The sequence below is a fragment of the Copidosoma floridanum genome, unplaced genomic scaffold (assembly GCF_036245765.1).
Source record: "Copidosoma floridanum isolate Cflo_tuat_1 unplaced genomic scaffold, Cflo_Japanese_pri ptg000016l, whole genome shotgun sequence".
Lineage (NCBI taxonomy): Eukaryota > Metazoa > Arthropoda > Insecta > Hymenoptera > Encyrtidae > Copidosoma > Copidosoma floridanum.
In genome coordinates, this window is record NW_028321893.1 from 5,330,937 (window position 1) to 5,348,451 (window position 17,515).

Sequence of the window (17,515 nt, forward strand, 5' to 3'; positions counted from 1 at the left end):
AAATATACGACTACACTTGAAACAACTTAACTAAAAAATGGGCATAGTGTACAACAACAACAACAAAAGTAAAGTTGGACGTGGTTATGAAAATAAATTAACGAGGGTAAGAATAATTCGTCATTTACGAGCCTAAAAAATTAGACGAAGCTATAAAACTCAACCAAAATGGATGAGACGGATCAGTTGTCGACAAATGCCCAAAGCGTTAACACGTCAAAACGTGCAGTTCTTAAAAAACTTTGGCCTGAAAGTAAGAGCTCCTGATGGCAAATAACTTGTTCTTTCTTTTGCTGTCTGCAAACAAAAAAATGCCAAGATGGAAGAGATTCTCAGCATTCAGTTAGGTGTCGTGTTCGATGAGTCGGTTGCACACTACGAGATTCATGCACATTGCGACCCCACATTGCATTTCATAACAGTGATGAGATTCGAATCTTGATTCAACATTAAGATTTATGTTTCTTACCTTCTCAAAGTTCCCTACGTATTGCTGGACGTATAACAAATAAAGAAGATGGTGCTTTGTTAAGAACAACACTAGATAACAATGCCATCTGCCATATGTTTAAGGAATAAAGATATGAACTGAATGGTATAGAAATCGACAAGTGTAGAAATGTTGGATTAACAATTTGAATGAAAGGATGGATATCCTTCTCTCCCAGTCAAAGTTTAATGCTTGAAAATGCTGGTTGGATTGACATTGTAGAGAAAAAATCAATTATCAATGATCATTCTTATTTTGAAGTGTCAATACCTTTGAGTATGATATTTGGTTTTGCTGAGGACTATCGCTAAGTTTTGGTTAATGCAAAACATGAAGTAATTCTTACAAGATCAACAGATGATGTTAGCACCGTTATACAAGTAGCTAACAATCAAAATTTCGAAAAGTATAAGATTACATTGACTCTGATTAAGTGGCTTGTGCCTTACATAACTGCATCAGATAGACAAAAAATTCAAAAAAAAAGGAAAAAACGAGCCTGCTTCTAATGCCAATCTCGTTGATAATTGTAATATAAGCAATGTAAAACTTTTCTTAAACTCCCACTATTATCCTCATGAAAATCTTAATCTTGATATTAATAAAAATCAGTTTTTCATATTATACGATATGTATGAAAATTTTGAAGCAGCCAATTACGGGAAAGAACCAGGACCTATGTTAAATAAAACAGATTTCATCACCCACATGCCTCTCATTGTAATTGACTGTTCTAAGCAAAATGAAGCTTTGAAAAGCGCGCCAGTGGACGTACGCTTGGAGTTTAAAGCACGAGAGAATTTCCCGGAAAATGTATCTGCTTATTGTCTGATTCTACATGATCTTATCGTAGAGTACAATCCTATCTGTGGTGACGTAAAAAAACTTTTTTAATCACATCTATGAAATTGAAAAATTTTTGCAGTCTTAAACATGATGAAGTACTTACTAGATATGCAGGGCTTTAAGAAACCTGGCAATGATTACGTGCTTAAAGAGTCGGCGATTTTTTTACTTCATGGGAATGATGAGCCACAAGTATTTCTTTTCAAGCCACCATTTCCTTGGCGCAGACTAAATAATAAATACAAACGTGAGAATTTGTGGCTTGAGCTGGCCTATCATGGATTAGATTGAAAATCAGGTGATGTTGACTACATGGAAATTGGTAAAGTGCTTCGTGAAAATCTGAAAGATGCAAAAAAGATTTTTGTAGTTGGAGAATTAAAAATAAAGTGGCTTGAAAGTTTTAATTTGCAAGTTATTAATATAACTGATTACCCACCATTTGAGCTTCCAATATTAGCTACTGCATGTCCCTACCATAATGGTGCACATAGATCCATGTGTGCTGTCTACAATGTAAATCGAATGAAAAAATTCTTTTTCCGTATGGAGTGGGAAGATGTCACTAACTGTGACGAAGAGGTGAAATAATAAAACCTGAATAGAAATTTGCTTTCTTACAAATAAATAAAATTATATAAAGCTTTATTTGAAGTAGATCTATTAAGCAATCAACATCAAAATGGGTCCGTACTTGAATAAATCGAATAAGTTGGAGGAAAGCAGCAAGAGTTGTCATACCAAAGACGATGAAGATAGCCGGAAACCTCTTTTTAAGAAGCACGTTGAGGCATCTCAGCCAAAAGTTAAAAAGAATTATTATTCTGAAAATATTCGCTTATGTCCCAAAAAAAAAGGATATGAAATAATTTAAAATACGTAATATTATTTTGTAAAACAATTGGCCCTTACAGAGCCATAATTTTTTTAAATATTTATTCAAATTTTAAATAAATGTATTAAATTTAAATATTTTATTATTATTTAAGTAACCTTTCCTCGAGTCTAGCACGTTTATTCTTTCATTTTTTTCGAGTAACACAAGTACGCGTGCTATGGACATCTTTCGTCAACGATAGTGTGTTTAAATTAGTAAGTGAGTGAATCACGTCCACACCGGTGAGATCAAAAGTATGATATTACATTACATTTGATATCTGTGTTTGTGGCTCGATATTTTTTCCAGCAGAGGCATACGTACATAGAGCCATATTATGCAGCTCATCCATATATGCAGTGTGGAGCAAGACACATCGAGTCGAGCACGGTACGCTGCTAGTAGGTAAGCCTGACTGGCCTCGTAGGGAAATACGAGGCCAGAGTGGCTCCGTATCCGTAGGGGGATACGAGCCCACAGTGGCTCTGTGTCCTAGAGGGATACGAGGCCACAGTGGCTCCGTATCCTAGGAAAATACGAAGACAGCTAGCCCCGTATCCCCCTAGCTATAGTTCTCACTTTTTTTGTTTTTGACGGCTACCCGGACGAGGTTGGTACGAAATATGTAAAATGAATGTGAAGACAGTTAAAAAAAACCGCAGTAAAAATTCAGTTTGACTTAAATACTACCATAGTACATCTAAAAGATAAATTTCTGTCGAATGAAAACAATAAAAAAAAAAAATTCATTCTATTTTTAAGTGCCAAACTATAGAAAAATAAATTCTCAACAAAAGCTGCTAAGGAAGATGCTGATAGTCTAATTATAATCACAGCGATTGATTTGAAAAGAAAGGACAATGTTGTAAAAATATATGGCAAAGACACAACCTATTAGTCTTATCAACACAGCTTGCACCAGATAAGAATAAGATACACTTTAGTAAGACGCAAACAGTGTACAACAGAAGTAGCTTCAAATATCTAAGCTTAAAAAAGTATATTGCTTTGCTGTACACAATCACTGGCTATGACATGTTTTCTTGTTTATTTAAGCAGAGGAAAAATAAATTTTTTTAAATATTTGACGATAAAAAGGGCAGTTGCCAAACTTCAATTTTTTCTATAATGAATATTTATACCAAGTTATTGCGAGCGTTAGATGCGAGTTCTTAGGGTGCTTATATTCGAGTTGAAAAATAAAAAATACCTCAAATGATGTTCATTATCAAAAATTGAAGGAATTGGCATCCAAATCGTCCTTCTATTTGGCAAGCCTACCACTGACAGAGGGAGCAGTGGTAGAACGTGCATACGGCTCTTATTCGTAGTTGCAAACTTAGCTCGAAAAGTTGTGCAAGCCAGAGCAATGGGGTTAGACTTTTAATGGTACTTACTTAATGCCAAAAAAAAGCGTCGATCAGATAATACCTGATGATATTTTAAAAACTTTAGCCTGTATATGCAGAAGTGGGTGTAAGTCAAAGATCTGTAGTTGCAGGAAACACGGTCTGAAGTCCTCAAGCATGTGCTTAACGTGCGATCAGGAAAACTGTTTAGATATTTATACAATTGAAGTAGTGGCTAATGCTTTTGATGATGAGTTGGACGAAGAAGTACTGAACGAGTCTTGTATGGGGATGAATGAATCACAGACCGATGTAGATGACGACGACGAATAACCAATACATACAAATAAAACGCGCTAACTGAAGCCGCGTATCAGAGGGCTCTCGTACCCTACAGTCAGGTCTCTGAATCTTTATACATGTTTAAGGAGCGTGAAAATATTGTGCCACTTTATTTTTTCACTGTGGTTTTGTGATGCATTTGTAATAACCCCTGTAGCTGTTATTTCATTCGATAAATTATCACCATTGTTGTCATATGCTCAACACAATATTTATTATATATCAAATGTAACAAGCTCGTCTACATATTCAAAGGTTGCACCTACTTGCTCCGAGACGATGCAGAGGCTGGGGCCTCTGTATCAGGTATTTGACAAAAGTTGTGCAATGTAAACAAACAGCTAAGAGCATACTGACATGCATATATCTGTTTGTAATTGGCAGGCCCATTAAAAGAGACTGGAGAAGGAAATCGTCGTTTTCTCTCTAGCATGTTAATTTTAAGTAGCCACATGGTATGAGGCCTTTGTTTACTTTTCAGAATTTTCGTCAAATATCTGAAACAGAGGGTGCAACCTTTGCATCGACCTGGAGCGTATATGAAACACTATGTTCAGTTATACTCAAATCTATACATCGAATGTTGACACTGTTGACTGCTGCACTTACTGTACACCTGCACGTATATACACACACGTACACACTTATTGCTCTCTCTCATTCTCACTTTCTCTATCATCCTGCAGTCAGCTGCTTCTGCTCGGTGCTGATATACACATACATGGTGCTCTTCAGTTTCCACTTCTGCTATTTTGCGCTGTTTCACTCGTGCGCAGTCGACTTTGCTCGTAGAGCATGATCTGATACATCGGCCTTAAAATATACCTATGTATAGCGTAATGCAAAATTGGCTTCAAAATAAAAATTTTCCCTCCCCAAACGGAAAAGTCTCGGTCCCGCATGAAATGTTTTCATATCAAAAAATTCTTATGAACCATTTAAAAAAAAGATTATAGCAAATTGAAGAACAAATTAAGAATATTAGATAAAAAAATAACTGTTTGAAACTGTGAAAATTTTTTAATTTTGGACATCAATCTTCTTTGATTTTCATAACACATACTTACCGAAGTAATAACTGAAATCTCTAAGATTTAAATAGGAAGCAAAAATTTATACAAAAATTTTGTAATATTACTTTAGTTTAATAAAAGTATTCCAAAGTCAACGTTACAGTAATAATTCAATTGTAACTGCTCGTATTATGATCCACCTAAACATAATTAATAATAATAATTTTATTGAAATTTATGTTATAAAGATATTTTAAGAACTTTGTTTCAATAATCTACATCAAGTACTATGAGTAAAAGAATATGCTTGTCGATTTGGCTTTCTACTAAAAAGATATAATACTCTGTTAAGTCTGGACTTTAAAGTAAAGGGCGAAACTCGCAACTTTGTTCTACAAACAAAGAAAACCAGTGGATGCTGGGTGCTTGGGTACCCAAGTATTAAGTTATGCTTCTATAACATTATATGACAAACAATATTTTTAGAACAAAGTTCTTTATGTCGCGTACTCGGGGGGCTAAAATTTTAAAACCAACAGATTTTTTTTTTTAAAAAAAAGTCTCTTCCTCTCAAGTTTCTCCCCTTACCCTTTACCCCCTCATCTGCTGTTCTCTACACACTTCCCTTCTCCCCACTATACATGTATATCTGCCAACCGTCTCGTACTCTTCTGCACACCTTTACCCACCATTCCCCCTCACACTCCCAAGCAATTAATTTTTAAACAAATTTTAATTTTATTTTCCCACAACAATTTTTATTTGATTTTGAATTTTCTTCTTTTACAATTCAAAAAAAAAAACAAAAAAAAACACTTTCCTCTAAAGAGATTTGAATCCTCGACCTCATGCATATGAGTCGGGTACCTTACCCGCTCTGCTACGATCGCTGCCGACTATAGAGACTCGGTTTCTTGTAATTATCGTGTGGTTTGTAACTATAATATTCCATTTTTATATAAATTCACGGATAATACATTCAATTCATGATAAATTATGTATTTGTTTTCTAAATAATACATCGAAAAAAAAAAAAAAAAAAAAAAAACCTGTAGAATAGAGTTAAAGAACATATTAATGATTTTTGAAGGCGCTTACAATATCACATAATCACATGAATAGAGTAATTTATTAAATCAATCATAAATGAATTATGTAAGATCATGATATAAATATATTTCGAGTTTCATATCATTTTAATAGTTTTTAAGGGCACTTATTTTGAATTTGATGAACAAATAATAGCACAATGTCATGGAGTAATTATATAAAAATAAAACAAAAATTGTATCAATGGGCTATAAAATCGCAAAAAAATGAGTGAAAAAATAATTTTTTTTTAAATTAAGGAAATGAAGAATGAAAATAAAATGAAATAAAATCACAAAAGACATGAATAAATACAATGGAATGAAAATAAATGGAATAAAAAAGGGAATGAAAAAAAAAAAGATTAAATATGAAAGTAAAAAAAGAAATTAAATGAAGGAAATAAAAAAAAACGAAAAAAAATGTAATAAAATAAAATATCAAAAAAAAAAAAAAAAACAAGAAATGATAAAAAAAATAAAAAAACAAATTGAAAAAAAAAAAAAAAAACAAATGAAAAAATTATAAAGAAAATTAAAACAACAAACCAGGGGTATTAATGGGTCATGGGACCCGCGGTAATAACGAAGTTCTTTAAACATGAGATGAGTATAGACACAATTTCTTAGGTAACAAGGGGGTCGCCAGACCCACAGGAAATATGAAGCTCTGTATACGTTAGTACTGAATTTATGTTGTTTACTAAAAAAAAACTTGAAAAACGAATAAAATACAAAGTAAACAATAGTTTAGTACTCACGATAGTTGAACTTCGTGAGAAAGTCGTGCATTAATACAGTACTCACGAAGTTTAACTATCACGAGTACTAAACTATTTTTTTTTTTTTTTTATTCGTTTTTCAAGTTTTTTTTTAGTAAACAACATAAATGCAGTACTAACGTTTACAGAGCTTCAATCTTCCTGTGGGTCTGGTGACCCCCTTGTTACCTGAGAAATCGTGTCTATACTCATCTTATGTTTAAAGAACTTCGTTCTAACCGTAAGTCCCATGACCCATTAATACCCCCTGGTTTGTTGTTTTAATTTTCTTTATAATTTTTTTTATTTGTTTTTTCTTTTTTTTTCAATTTTTTGTTTTATTTTTTTTGTTAATATTTCATTTTATTACATTTTTTTTCATTTTTTTGTAGTTCCTTTATTTTTTTTGAGCACAAAAGTACCTTCTGTGAAACAATATTGTGTACGACACTGGTGCAATTATCGTGGGAATAAATATTTGATGAGTTAATGATTATAAATAATATATCATGGCACAACACAATAAAAATAATGTATAGACTGGCCAGTACAAGACTGTATGCTTTCATCGAATCTTCCGGTGATTTCAGAAAAACTTTCTACAGCCTACGCTGATTACATCTGTATCGTCACGCTCACATCTATCACATACGATCCAACTCTCATTCTTCATATATATTTAATACCCAAAATATAATTGTATACAACAAATTAAGAAAAACCAATATGTAGTAGAGTTTTCTTCAATAGGGTAGTATTACATGCCAGTGAATGTCCCTTCAGGATGTTCATCACACTTGGATTTTTTTGACAGATATTATTCAGACGGCACCCGTATATTGGAATAGCATAAAAAATACCCTCAAAAATTGCATCTTGTTTGACTGTGCAATTATTTTACAAATGTTAAATTTAAAAAAATCGGTATTTAACATGTAATCTTATAAAAAAATAACGTTAAATGGCATTTAAATGATTTGTAAAAATTTCCCAATTAAGAGTTGCTTAAAATAAAAAAGAACAATGTGGCGTGGTGATTTGATGTGGCGCCATGTAGTGTAGAAGAAACCAGAAGTACGTCAAGGGGGACGAGTCGAAGGAGGATAATCAAGCAAAATTCACTTCCTTCACACTTTTTCTCAAGGTCAAAATCTGAAATCATTGATTTACCCTCGCGCATAACGTGCCTAGAGAAGTATAACTTCAAAAACTTAATTTTTGTTCGTCAGGAACAAAGGCCATATTTTTTTTACTTACAGTATATTTTTCTTTTAAATAGTTGACTCGGCGTTGTGGTGTTCAGTTTCACTAAGTGGTATGTCTTATCTGATAACTAAATAAATTTGGTAAAGCCGAAGATTATCGATTTTTACAAATAATATAAATTATTAAGTTTCTAACTCGCAATTACAATGTTTCAATAAATTATGGTTTTCTTGACTAACTTTTATGATCGTTGGTTAGCCGCTGCTTGCTCGCACGCAGTCACAAGATCTTACAAGATTGATCGCAACGATGATTCTTAATCCTACTCCAGAGTACTCGTGGTGATGATAATGAATAGGCCGCTGCTTTTAACGTTGGAACCTAGGTTGACGGTCCTTTCTTTCTTGTTTCTGTTTTATTTACTTTTTAGGTGAGTCTACTGGCTTGGTTTGCTCGAGCTTTTCTCGCACATCTTAATCACCAAACTAAGCTATAGTTTCTTCAAATACATGCTTTTAACACGTGAATTAAACATCGAATTAAGTCTAACATTCGCTTAAAAGATGCAGCAGAACTTACTTTCCAATCTTTATAGTTACTTTAGAGCACTTAATAAAAGAGGAAAGGTGTATATTAGTTTTGCGCAAGGAGTTTTTATACTCTTAAATTTAAAGATTACACGCCAGGTTAAGAAGTCAAAACGACTAATCAGAGCTTAACCCAATTACTCTCTAATTACACGAGCATAGTCGCAATATTTATGCATTAATTGATGGATAAAATTGCTGATCTCTCGGATTTCACATTTAGTAAAAGTTGCTGTCGAAATTATGTACGATATTTCTCAAGGGTAAACACAGTGAAGACTGTTGAAATTGTTGATTATTCTTATTTTTGGATGTAGTATTGCGAATTTGTATAGTAAGATTGTTTAGAGATTCCACGCGTAGTTCGAGTTTTGCGATGGTAGCTTGTTTCAATAGAAGTAAGTTATACGTCACGCGATTGCAGAAGCAGGTTTGCAGCTCGATGTATGAAGATCGCTGAGCATTCGCTTTTATAGTATATGACATAGGGTGTCACAATTTCGTAAAAAATAATGCCTGTCATCTTAAATCCACCACTTTGAGTTACTATTAGTGGGTTATTCAGGAGCAGTGTAATTTTAAAAATAATTCACTTTGCAATTTTGTTACCAAATCCATGCAAAAATGGTTTATTGAATACAATTACAAGAAAACTAAAAACAATTTCTGATTCTTAATTTTTTTTTATGTGAGGAATCGATTCCACAGATTAGCTTCAGTTTATCTCAAATATTAATAAAATCAGATTCAATTGAAGAAAATGCATGTTGATCAGAATTCCTGTGAAGGCGATGTGTCATTCAAAAATAGTAATGGTTGACTTCTTAGATTTGCTATTTTGAATTATCATTACTACAAGCCAAGTGACTTCTGTGATTGTAAAATCTTTTTATCTTATATTCATAAGATTGGAACTATTCAAATAATGTTTATTTTACAGGCAGACTATGTTTAATGCATTGAAGGATTGTGCACAATTTTCTTGTGCACAAATTTTTTTGCACAAAATATCGTGCACAAGCTAACAAATAACGATCACACAACGATATCAACATTTTTTTGTCTACAGTATTCAAGCCAAAATAGAGTAGGTTTGTTAACGGACAATATTTAATCTTGATACAAACTGCACAAAATGTACGTTGATTTTGGCACAAATATTAAGCTTGAAAAAATCTTCACAAAATGTTTTGTAGTCTTTATTCATAAGCTTTTGCGAGATATTTTGTGTAAAAAAATTTGTGCATAATCCTAATGTGCATTGGACATAGTCTGCCATTTCCCAGTAAACAAAAATCAAGAAATCGTACAATTGTAATTTTTTTAAATTTTTGGAATCTATTTTGATGACTTGGCCGCAATTTATTTTGAACATTCGTCAAGTATAACTGAGTTCTCAGAAATACATAACGATCAGACATTTTGCCTAAGAGGTATAATGTTTTATAGTAATAAGAGCTGTTGTCATAAATATGCCATTTTAAATAGTTAATATTAGATGCTACGTGATGACTGTGACTCTAAAAACTTCTTATTCCGAACTTTTCTTACCATGACTATGCAAAAAAAGTTTGTTTTACTATAAATCGCAAGAAACATAGGAGAAATCTTAGGTATTCCACTTTTCTAAAGCTAGGACATTATTTTCACGAATTGGCAACAGTTTTTCTAAATTCTTAAACAACCCTTAATAAAAGTAAAGTTCATATCGAATCATCTTCTTGTTTGGAAAATATTTTATTTTGTAAGAAATTTGTCATTTTCAAACATAGTGCAACTGGGGTGACTTTTCAAACATAGTGTGGCTGGGATGCCTTTTCAAAAAGTCTGCTCTTGAAACATGATTGTCTTGCATTCGGAGCCGCAGCAAGTAGCAGTACGACAATTTTTTTTCTACGCTAGAAGAGATAGTGTAGAGGAAAGTGCTTATGTCAGATTTCTTATGAGATGTTATTAATGTTAAAAAACAAGTAAGTATTAATACTTGCTTGCAGCTACGTTAATGCTGACTCTGAATATCAAACATTTGTTTCAATGCCTTAACACATGTGCTGCCATACAGTGATCGAACACACACACACACACACACACACTATTATTGCTTCACATTCGCTGTTTTTAATGCGCAGTGCATCGATATATCAACCCTGAAAACAGTCGATGTTTTTATACTAAATTAGTTTTTTTTTTTCGTAATCTTGTATCAATTTATAAGGTTGAAAAATATATTTCGAGAAATGTATTTTTCTCCTTTTTTCACGATTTTTCTAACAGTGGTTTCCGACACTTATCATCATTTACAGAGTAAATTGATGTATCATTTATTCAGCTTCGAGCCTTTGTTGGCATTAAGTTATATAACCTTTTATGGTTGTAAGGATAGTCACCAAATTAGAAGTAAACAGAGAACTAGCGCTACGGTGCGGTGGTGGATCGCGCGACCAAACAGTATATTTTTAATTTGTATTGTCTGTGAAAAGCTAACTCAAAGATGATTTGCGTAATGAATAAAGTTGATTTGCTCCTGTAGTGTGAGACTGAGAGCCGTAGCAAAAGTCATAATTCTATGGTGTGTGCACCGCAGAGAGATAGTGTAAAGTAATTCGAAGCATATGCTTACCATGGGCTAGAATTACTCCCATAGAACGTAAATATATGCTACTTATGTCTATGTGCATTGACTAATCGTAGTGGACTGAGATTGTGCTTACATGTGGTAAATGCTATAAGTTTCTTCTGTGTGCTTATACTGCGCGCTGGTATTATCGTTCACTACTACGTTACGTTAAAAGTGCATAATGATTTCTTTGAGTTTATGCTTATGTTTCAATCAATATACTTTCTACACTTAATTTTCCTCGGTTTCTTATCAATAATTTTCTTTTTTGGAACATGAAACCAAATTGTTTTTTTGGAACTCAAGCAAGGTGCCAAAGATGTCAAGTGTGGGATTAACTGAGATAAAACAAAATTTAGCTCAAAATTATTAGGAATGTATAAATTACCATATTCTATAATAAGAAACGTGTCATTATTTTTTTATTTTAAAATAAATTTGAAAACGACTTCCTCTAGGTTTTTATTCAACATTACAAAAACTATTGCTGTAAAAAAAATTGTTTTATACAAAATTTTTTCAAACGACTGTTTTTAAAAAAAAAATGTTTGACATTAAAACAACTGAAACCATTTTTTCTGCTTGAAGAAACAGAAAAAAGTAAATAAAGAAGACTTTTTAAAGCAAAAGAAAAAAGCATATAAAAGATTTGAAATTTAATGAAAATTGAGTAAGTTACAGACTTTGAGGTATAGAGGAATATAGAGGAATAGATAGCTATTTACACACTTACGGTACTTCAGTAAAAAATGATGCAGATCTCATGTATATTGTCTCCCAAGGCAGAGCCGAGGGTTACAAACAAGAGATCTAAACATTCTTCACTTTCGCCCGATATTATACGTGGTGTTTTTTATAATCTTATACCTCACTTGAACCGGAAGTGATACGTTAATGACTGTGTAGCGCTAGTCAATCAAACGTTAATTATGGATACATAAAATGTAAAGGAGCTTGTAATACATTTTTGTACAGATAAGCAGTTTAATTTATTACCTCATCTAGGATACAAAAATTATCAAGCCTTTGCTTGACCTGATATATTAAATTCAATGCTTACAACATAGCTGATTCTTGCCTCTCATTTTGCAATATCCGGTACACGCTCTTATTTTAAGATAGCGAATTTATGGTTTCGATTTGATTTTTAAGAAACTGTATTAACATGGTGCGTTATTAATTAAATTCTCTTTAAATCAAAAATATTTACTTCAGTTTGACCTTTGACTAACATTGATTCATTTGTATTACTGCTTTCGCACGAAATCTTTTACTACATTAGAAGATCTTATTTTTTTAAATAATTTTGTGGATTTAACCGAAAAATACAGTTGGTAAATGTAGGAAATAAAAACATGTATTATTCGTTAGGCAAAACTTTACGGTACAGTGAACCATAACAATAAGTGTAAGTCGTTTATTTATATAATACAAGTGATTTGATTCTATTCTATAAAATAAGTTTATCTGCTTTGTGCATATTGAATTTAATGAAATATGATTTCCAATTAAAAGTATTAGTAGCCGTCGTTTTCTAAAGTAAGAGTTTACTCAGTGAGACTTGTTACCGTAGAGTCGCTCCTTGCCTGTTAAGCTAGCACTCTCTGCACAAATGGTGCATTAGGCCCACTTGCTACTGAGTAGCCTTTCGGAGACAAAAGTTCATATCGCTGATGTCTACCCCTCGCCTGTAACCCGACCATTTCTGCCGAAGCGTTGGATCCTGGCTAATTAGCATCTCCTAAGAAGCTCTATGTTTTTAGGACAACTACTTACCGGTAAAGCTGTTTTTCCCTGCCTGGCGTCTGGTATCAGATTCTCTAGTCCCTACCTGAATCCTTAACAGTATTTCGTATTCACTCAAACCTAAAGACTTGTGGTACAAAAAAAATCCTCGAACCATGTCGTGAAAAATTCCACAAAAAAGTTCTCTCTAAAACAGTTGAGGCTGATAGGACTGTATTCACCAGGAAGCGAACCTTTTACCCCTAGAAAGGTGTTGTTTGAGAATCAAACATAGCATGCAGGGTTACATAAAGCTTGGCCTAAATTAGTTTGACTATGTTTAGCTACAGCCAGATTTAGTCTACAGAAACGATAGTGAATTTTTAATAAATAACATTCTCACTGATACGTAGGAATTTATTCATATTTATAATTTATCACCTCTTTAATTGTAATAAGAATTGGTGTAATGAGAAATGAGGGTTGGTGAGAAAAGGCGTGTTAGGTCAAACTATTTTGACCTAAGACACAACGTAGTAAACAATCGAATCTTACCGTTTTTGGTTTGTTGCTGCGGGGTAGTTTTCGAGAAAACTTAAGAAGAGTTAGTGTAAAAAGCTGTACTGTTATAACGTGTAGAGAAATTTATGCGTATTTTTATTTATTACCATAAAATTTCAGTTGTTTCTGTTTTTAATTAAATTGTACAATCACTTTTTAGTATGCACAAGAAACACAACATGAAAAAATTCTGCGTGGATTAGCTATAGGAATTGCATTTACAATGTATGGACGTCTAGAAGAAGCAGATCCATTAGTCACTTCACTCTGTGCTGACAAAGATCCAATATTAAGGAGAAGTGGAATGTATACTTTAGCTATGGCCTACTGTGGCACTGGTAATAATCAAGCCATTCGGAAACTATTGCATGTGGCTGTAAGTAAAACTCAAACATTAAATAACGTTATCTGTTGATATAAACACACACACGCACACACACACACACACACACACACACACACACCCAATACGTGTTTGTGCCTACGCGCGCGCGCGCGCGCGTGTGTGTACTAGTAGTGCTCTGATTCTCTGCGCACTTTACGCACTCAACTAATATCAGCTAAAATTTAAGCGCAATATGTGAATGTTGAAAACTTGAAATATCTATATATTTGTCAAAATAAAGTAATAATGCCAATGCACAGGTAAATAATATTGAATTGCACATAAATTTAATGACAAATCGTGGGATAGTTCTATTATTTTTAACCATAAAGCTTTATAATTATTTGAAAAATCTAGTTTTGATAACGGCACTCAAAAAGTTATGTTCTATTTTGAAATATATTTTATTACAAAAATTGTATGTATTCTTATTAAGATACAAAACTAGAAATAGAATATTCATGCAAATTTTGAAACTTGCTGGCGTGGCGTGATCGTGCCACTCAATTCAATTTGGAAATAATTTGGAAGTTGTAAATGTTGTTTGAACAGAAATTTTTAACTTATAAGTGTCAAGCAAATTCGAAAGAAAAGAAAAATAATAAATTGGAAGTAGTCGTATAAGTTGTAACATCATTGAATATTACTATATGGTATAATATTTTTATGTTTCATTATTATATATTACAGTTTGGCTAAAAATTATTGAAGTAATAATTTTGACTTAGCATAGCTTTATTCATGTGAAGTAGTTGTACTTAGATAGTAGGTATACCCAATACAGGATTTTTACGGATCCTATATTTTTTACCTCTTTCTTCTTTTTTCCCCCCGTAATTACCCTTCTTTTTTCCAAATATGCAAGTCTTTCGCGCGGGCCCCTTGCAAAACTTTCTGTAGACGACTCGGTCATCCATCCTACTGGATGCTATTCATAGGGCATAACGATTGACACAAGCACACCTCAGATATTATAACGTTTGATCAAAAGACTTTTTTTTCAAAAAAACATCTAACTTGCTGTACCAAATTTTTTAAGGACAATAGTGACTTTACTTGATGAGCTGGCCTCGTATTGGGTTTTCGTTAAAAAGGAAGCCTGTAGAGGTCCAGACATCACCACAAAAAAATTGTTTTAACAATTTTTATTTTTTTTAAAAATAAATTATTTAAAAAATTTTATTTTAGTTTACCTGCATTGTTTTTATAAGATTTTTTTTTTATATTGTAATTAACAATATTAAAAAAAAGGCGAATTTGAAAACTTTGTACCAGAAATCTTATCTAATGAAAATTGTAGTTGTATGTAATAATAGCATTTAAATACTTTAAAGTTGTTTTTTATCTTGTATACTTAAATACGTGTAGGTGAAAGACAGACAGGTTTTTAAGGAATAAAAAAAAATGAACAAATACATAGTAATGTCATTAATCGATTGTAATAAAACGGAATTATAACATGTGAAGAAGTAACTACATTAATTGATCGTTGCTGTTTTTCATTTTAAAATCTGGTATCGAGATGTTGAATCTCCTTGTGGTTTTGTAGGGCTACTACTTGAGTGTTTAAATAAACATGTATGACTGTATCATTTCTTAGAATTACACAGAAGTATTTGAAACTTATCGTATAAAAGAAATAATACTAACAAAAAAAGCTTGCGGAGCGGCGTTGGCTCAGTAGTAAGCGTGCTTGCTACTGATACAACGCTGTTCTAGGGGTCGTGGGTTCGATTCCCGATGAGTGCAGATTTTTTCAAAAACTGTTTTCACCGGAAAAAGTTCCTATGTAACCCCGGCTGTTTCGGGGCGGGTTTTTCCGTGGAATTTTCCTTCAGAGTAATTCCAAGGTTTTTTCCTTGCTCCACAGGTCTTCGGGCCTGGGTGAATGAGTGGTGAGTTGACCCGATGCACTTCCCCCCGGTGCAGAGAGTGTCAGCTTAACTGACAAGGTGTGTTACACCGGAGATACTTCCACTGTGCCCATGGTATGATTTGTATGGTATCAATTAAAAAGAGAGGATTTAATGGGTGTGGCAATACACCCCCACACATAGGTGGTGAGTGGGTGGCCCCGGCGACTGGGCCAATAGGCTGTCGCGGTAACCCGATATAAAAAAAAAAAAAAAAAAAAAAAAAAAAAAAAAAAAAAAAAAAGCTAACATTACTTGCATTGAATACTTATTATCGTTTACATGAAGCATACTCAATATACTGAAAAAATAGATAATAGGAAATAGCTTAGGACAGCAGTGGTTTTAAAGATATTATGGAGAATGAGGTAAGAATATAGGCAGAACACTTTTATGATGTTAAAATAACGGACACATCTGATGATTTTTTTTTAATTGTGGGGTGCTAGAATGAAATCATGTGTTCTGAATATAGTACGGTACGATAAATCTATGTTAGTTTTTCCTATCCTGCAATATGGGAAAATCCGGAGCCTGTTGAATTTCTGCGGTGTTGGCAGGGGGCTTGGTATTTTCTGGTTATTATGTTATTTAAATAAAGAACAGTGATAGCAATCGAAGTAACAAATGAAATATTTTTAATGATAGCTGGATTCTTCTCTCATCAATCTGTCTCACAACTGTTAACGTCTTTGAGCTTGGCGTAAGCTCACTTCGATATTTCTTTAAGGTCAGGCATCAGGGTAAGAAGTTCAGAGGCGCTTGCCCATTCGACATCCATCTGAGTTTTCTCTTTTTTGTGCTTCCATGCTTCGACAATTCCACTGCCAGCCTTTGACGCTGATCACAGCCAATGCCTCGTCCATTGCTAAGTACAAATCCCACACGCTGACACTTAACCTGGGAAGTCACCGTCTGGCCACGTGAACCTTTGTTATTGCTAGCTCTGACATCGTTATCATAGGAGCCGATTTCCTGATCCATCATGGTTACTGGTAAAGAAAAAAAGAAAGCAGCTCGTGGGCTCTATCACCAAACTTCATACGCACGAGTTTATGGCAGCTATGACGGTCCACTCGATCTCTATTGTTGCCACCCTGGCGCGAGAGCCGACCAGCGTTCTGAGGCAGGAACTATTGATAAAAGAACCCAATAACTCGCTTGGTGATCAAGGTATTACAAGAGGTGAGTAGGAACGTATTCTTGGTCAAAGACCTACGGAAGGTCTTTTACCAAGTGGAGATCACCGACAGATATATCCTGAAAACTGCCATAACCACCCTACTCGATCTCTTCAAGTTCACGTAGACATTAACTAGCCCACCCAACTCCGCACAGTCTTTTAAACGTGTCCCCTTCACAGTGTCCCCTAAGGACTCAGATCGTTTTTTTTTTTTTTTTTAATTAATTTTTAATCGCATTTATAAAGCAGAAAATTTTGAAATATTAGGAACAGTCGATGAAATATTTTATAGTGCATCGAAAGATGCTACATTGCTCTAGTTTTAAAGAAGCATGCAACGTTATGCTACCATGTTGATTGAGAAAATTTTTTGTGTGGTTCTTAATGTCTGAAGATATGTGTGCGGCAAAAATTTTATGTGATTTAAATATTTATTTTGGTAATAAATTGATTGTTTTAGAAGAAAATTTCAGCAGATTTTTCCAGTTGTCAAAAATAATAATAGCAGTATGACTTTACAAGAAAGTATTAAATCATTATATCTATGGTCATTGTTTCATATTCTAAAACTA

The 17,515-nt window shown here is 33.4% G+C and overlaps 1 protein-coding gene across 2 annotated transcripts in view; it reads left to right on the plus strand.

Annotated features, from left to right (window-relative positions):
• The window catches only part of Rpn2 (Regulatory particle non-ATPase 2), a 492,767-nt gene that overhangs the window by 216,551 nt on the left and 258,701 nt on the right, over positions 1–17,515 (plus strand). For both annotated transcript variants that reach the window (XM_089592351.1, XM_089592352.1), the window contains exon 9: positions 13,623–13,838. In XM_089592351.1, coding sequence (XP_089448477.1) covers positions 13,623–13,838 — 216 coding nt within the window. The remainder of the gene's footprint in view (positions 1–13,622; positions 13,839–17,515) is intronic.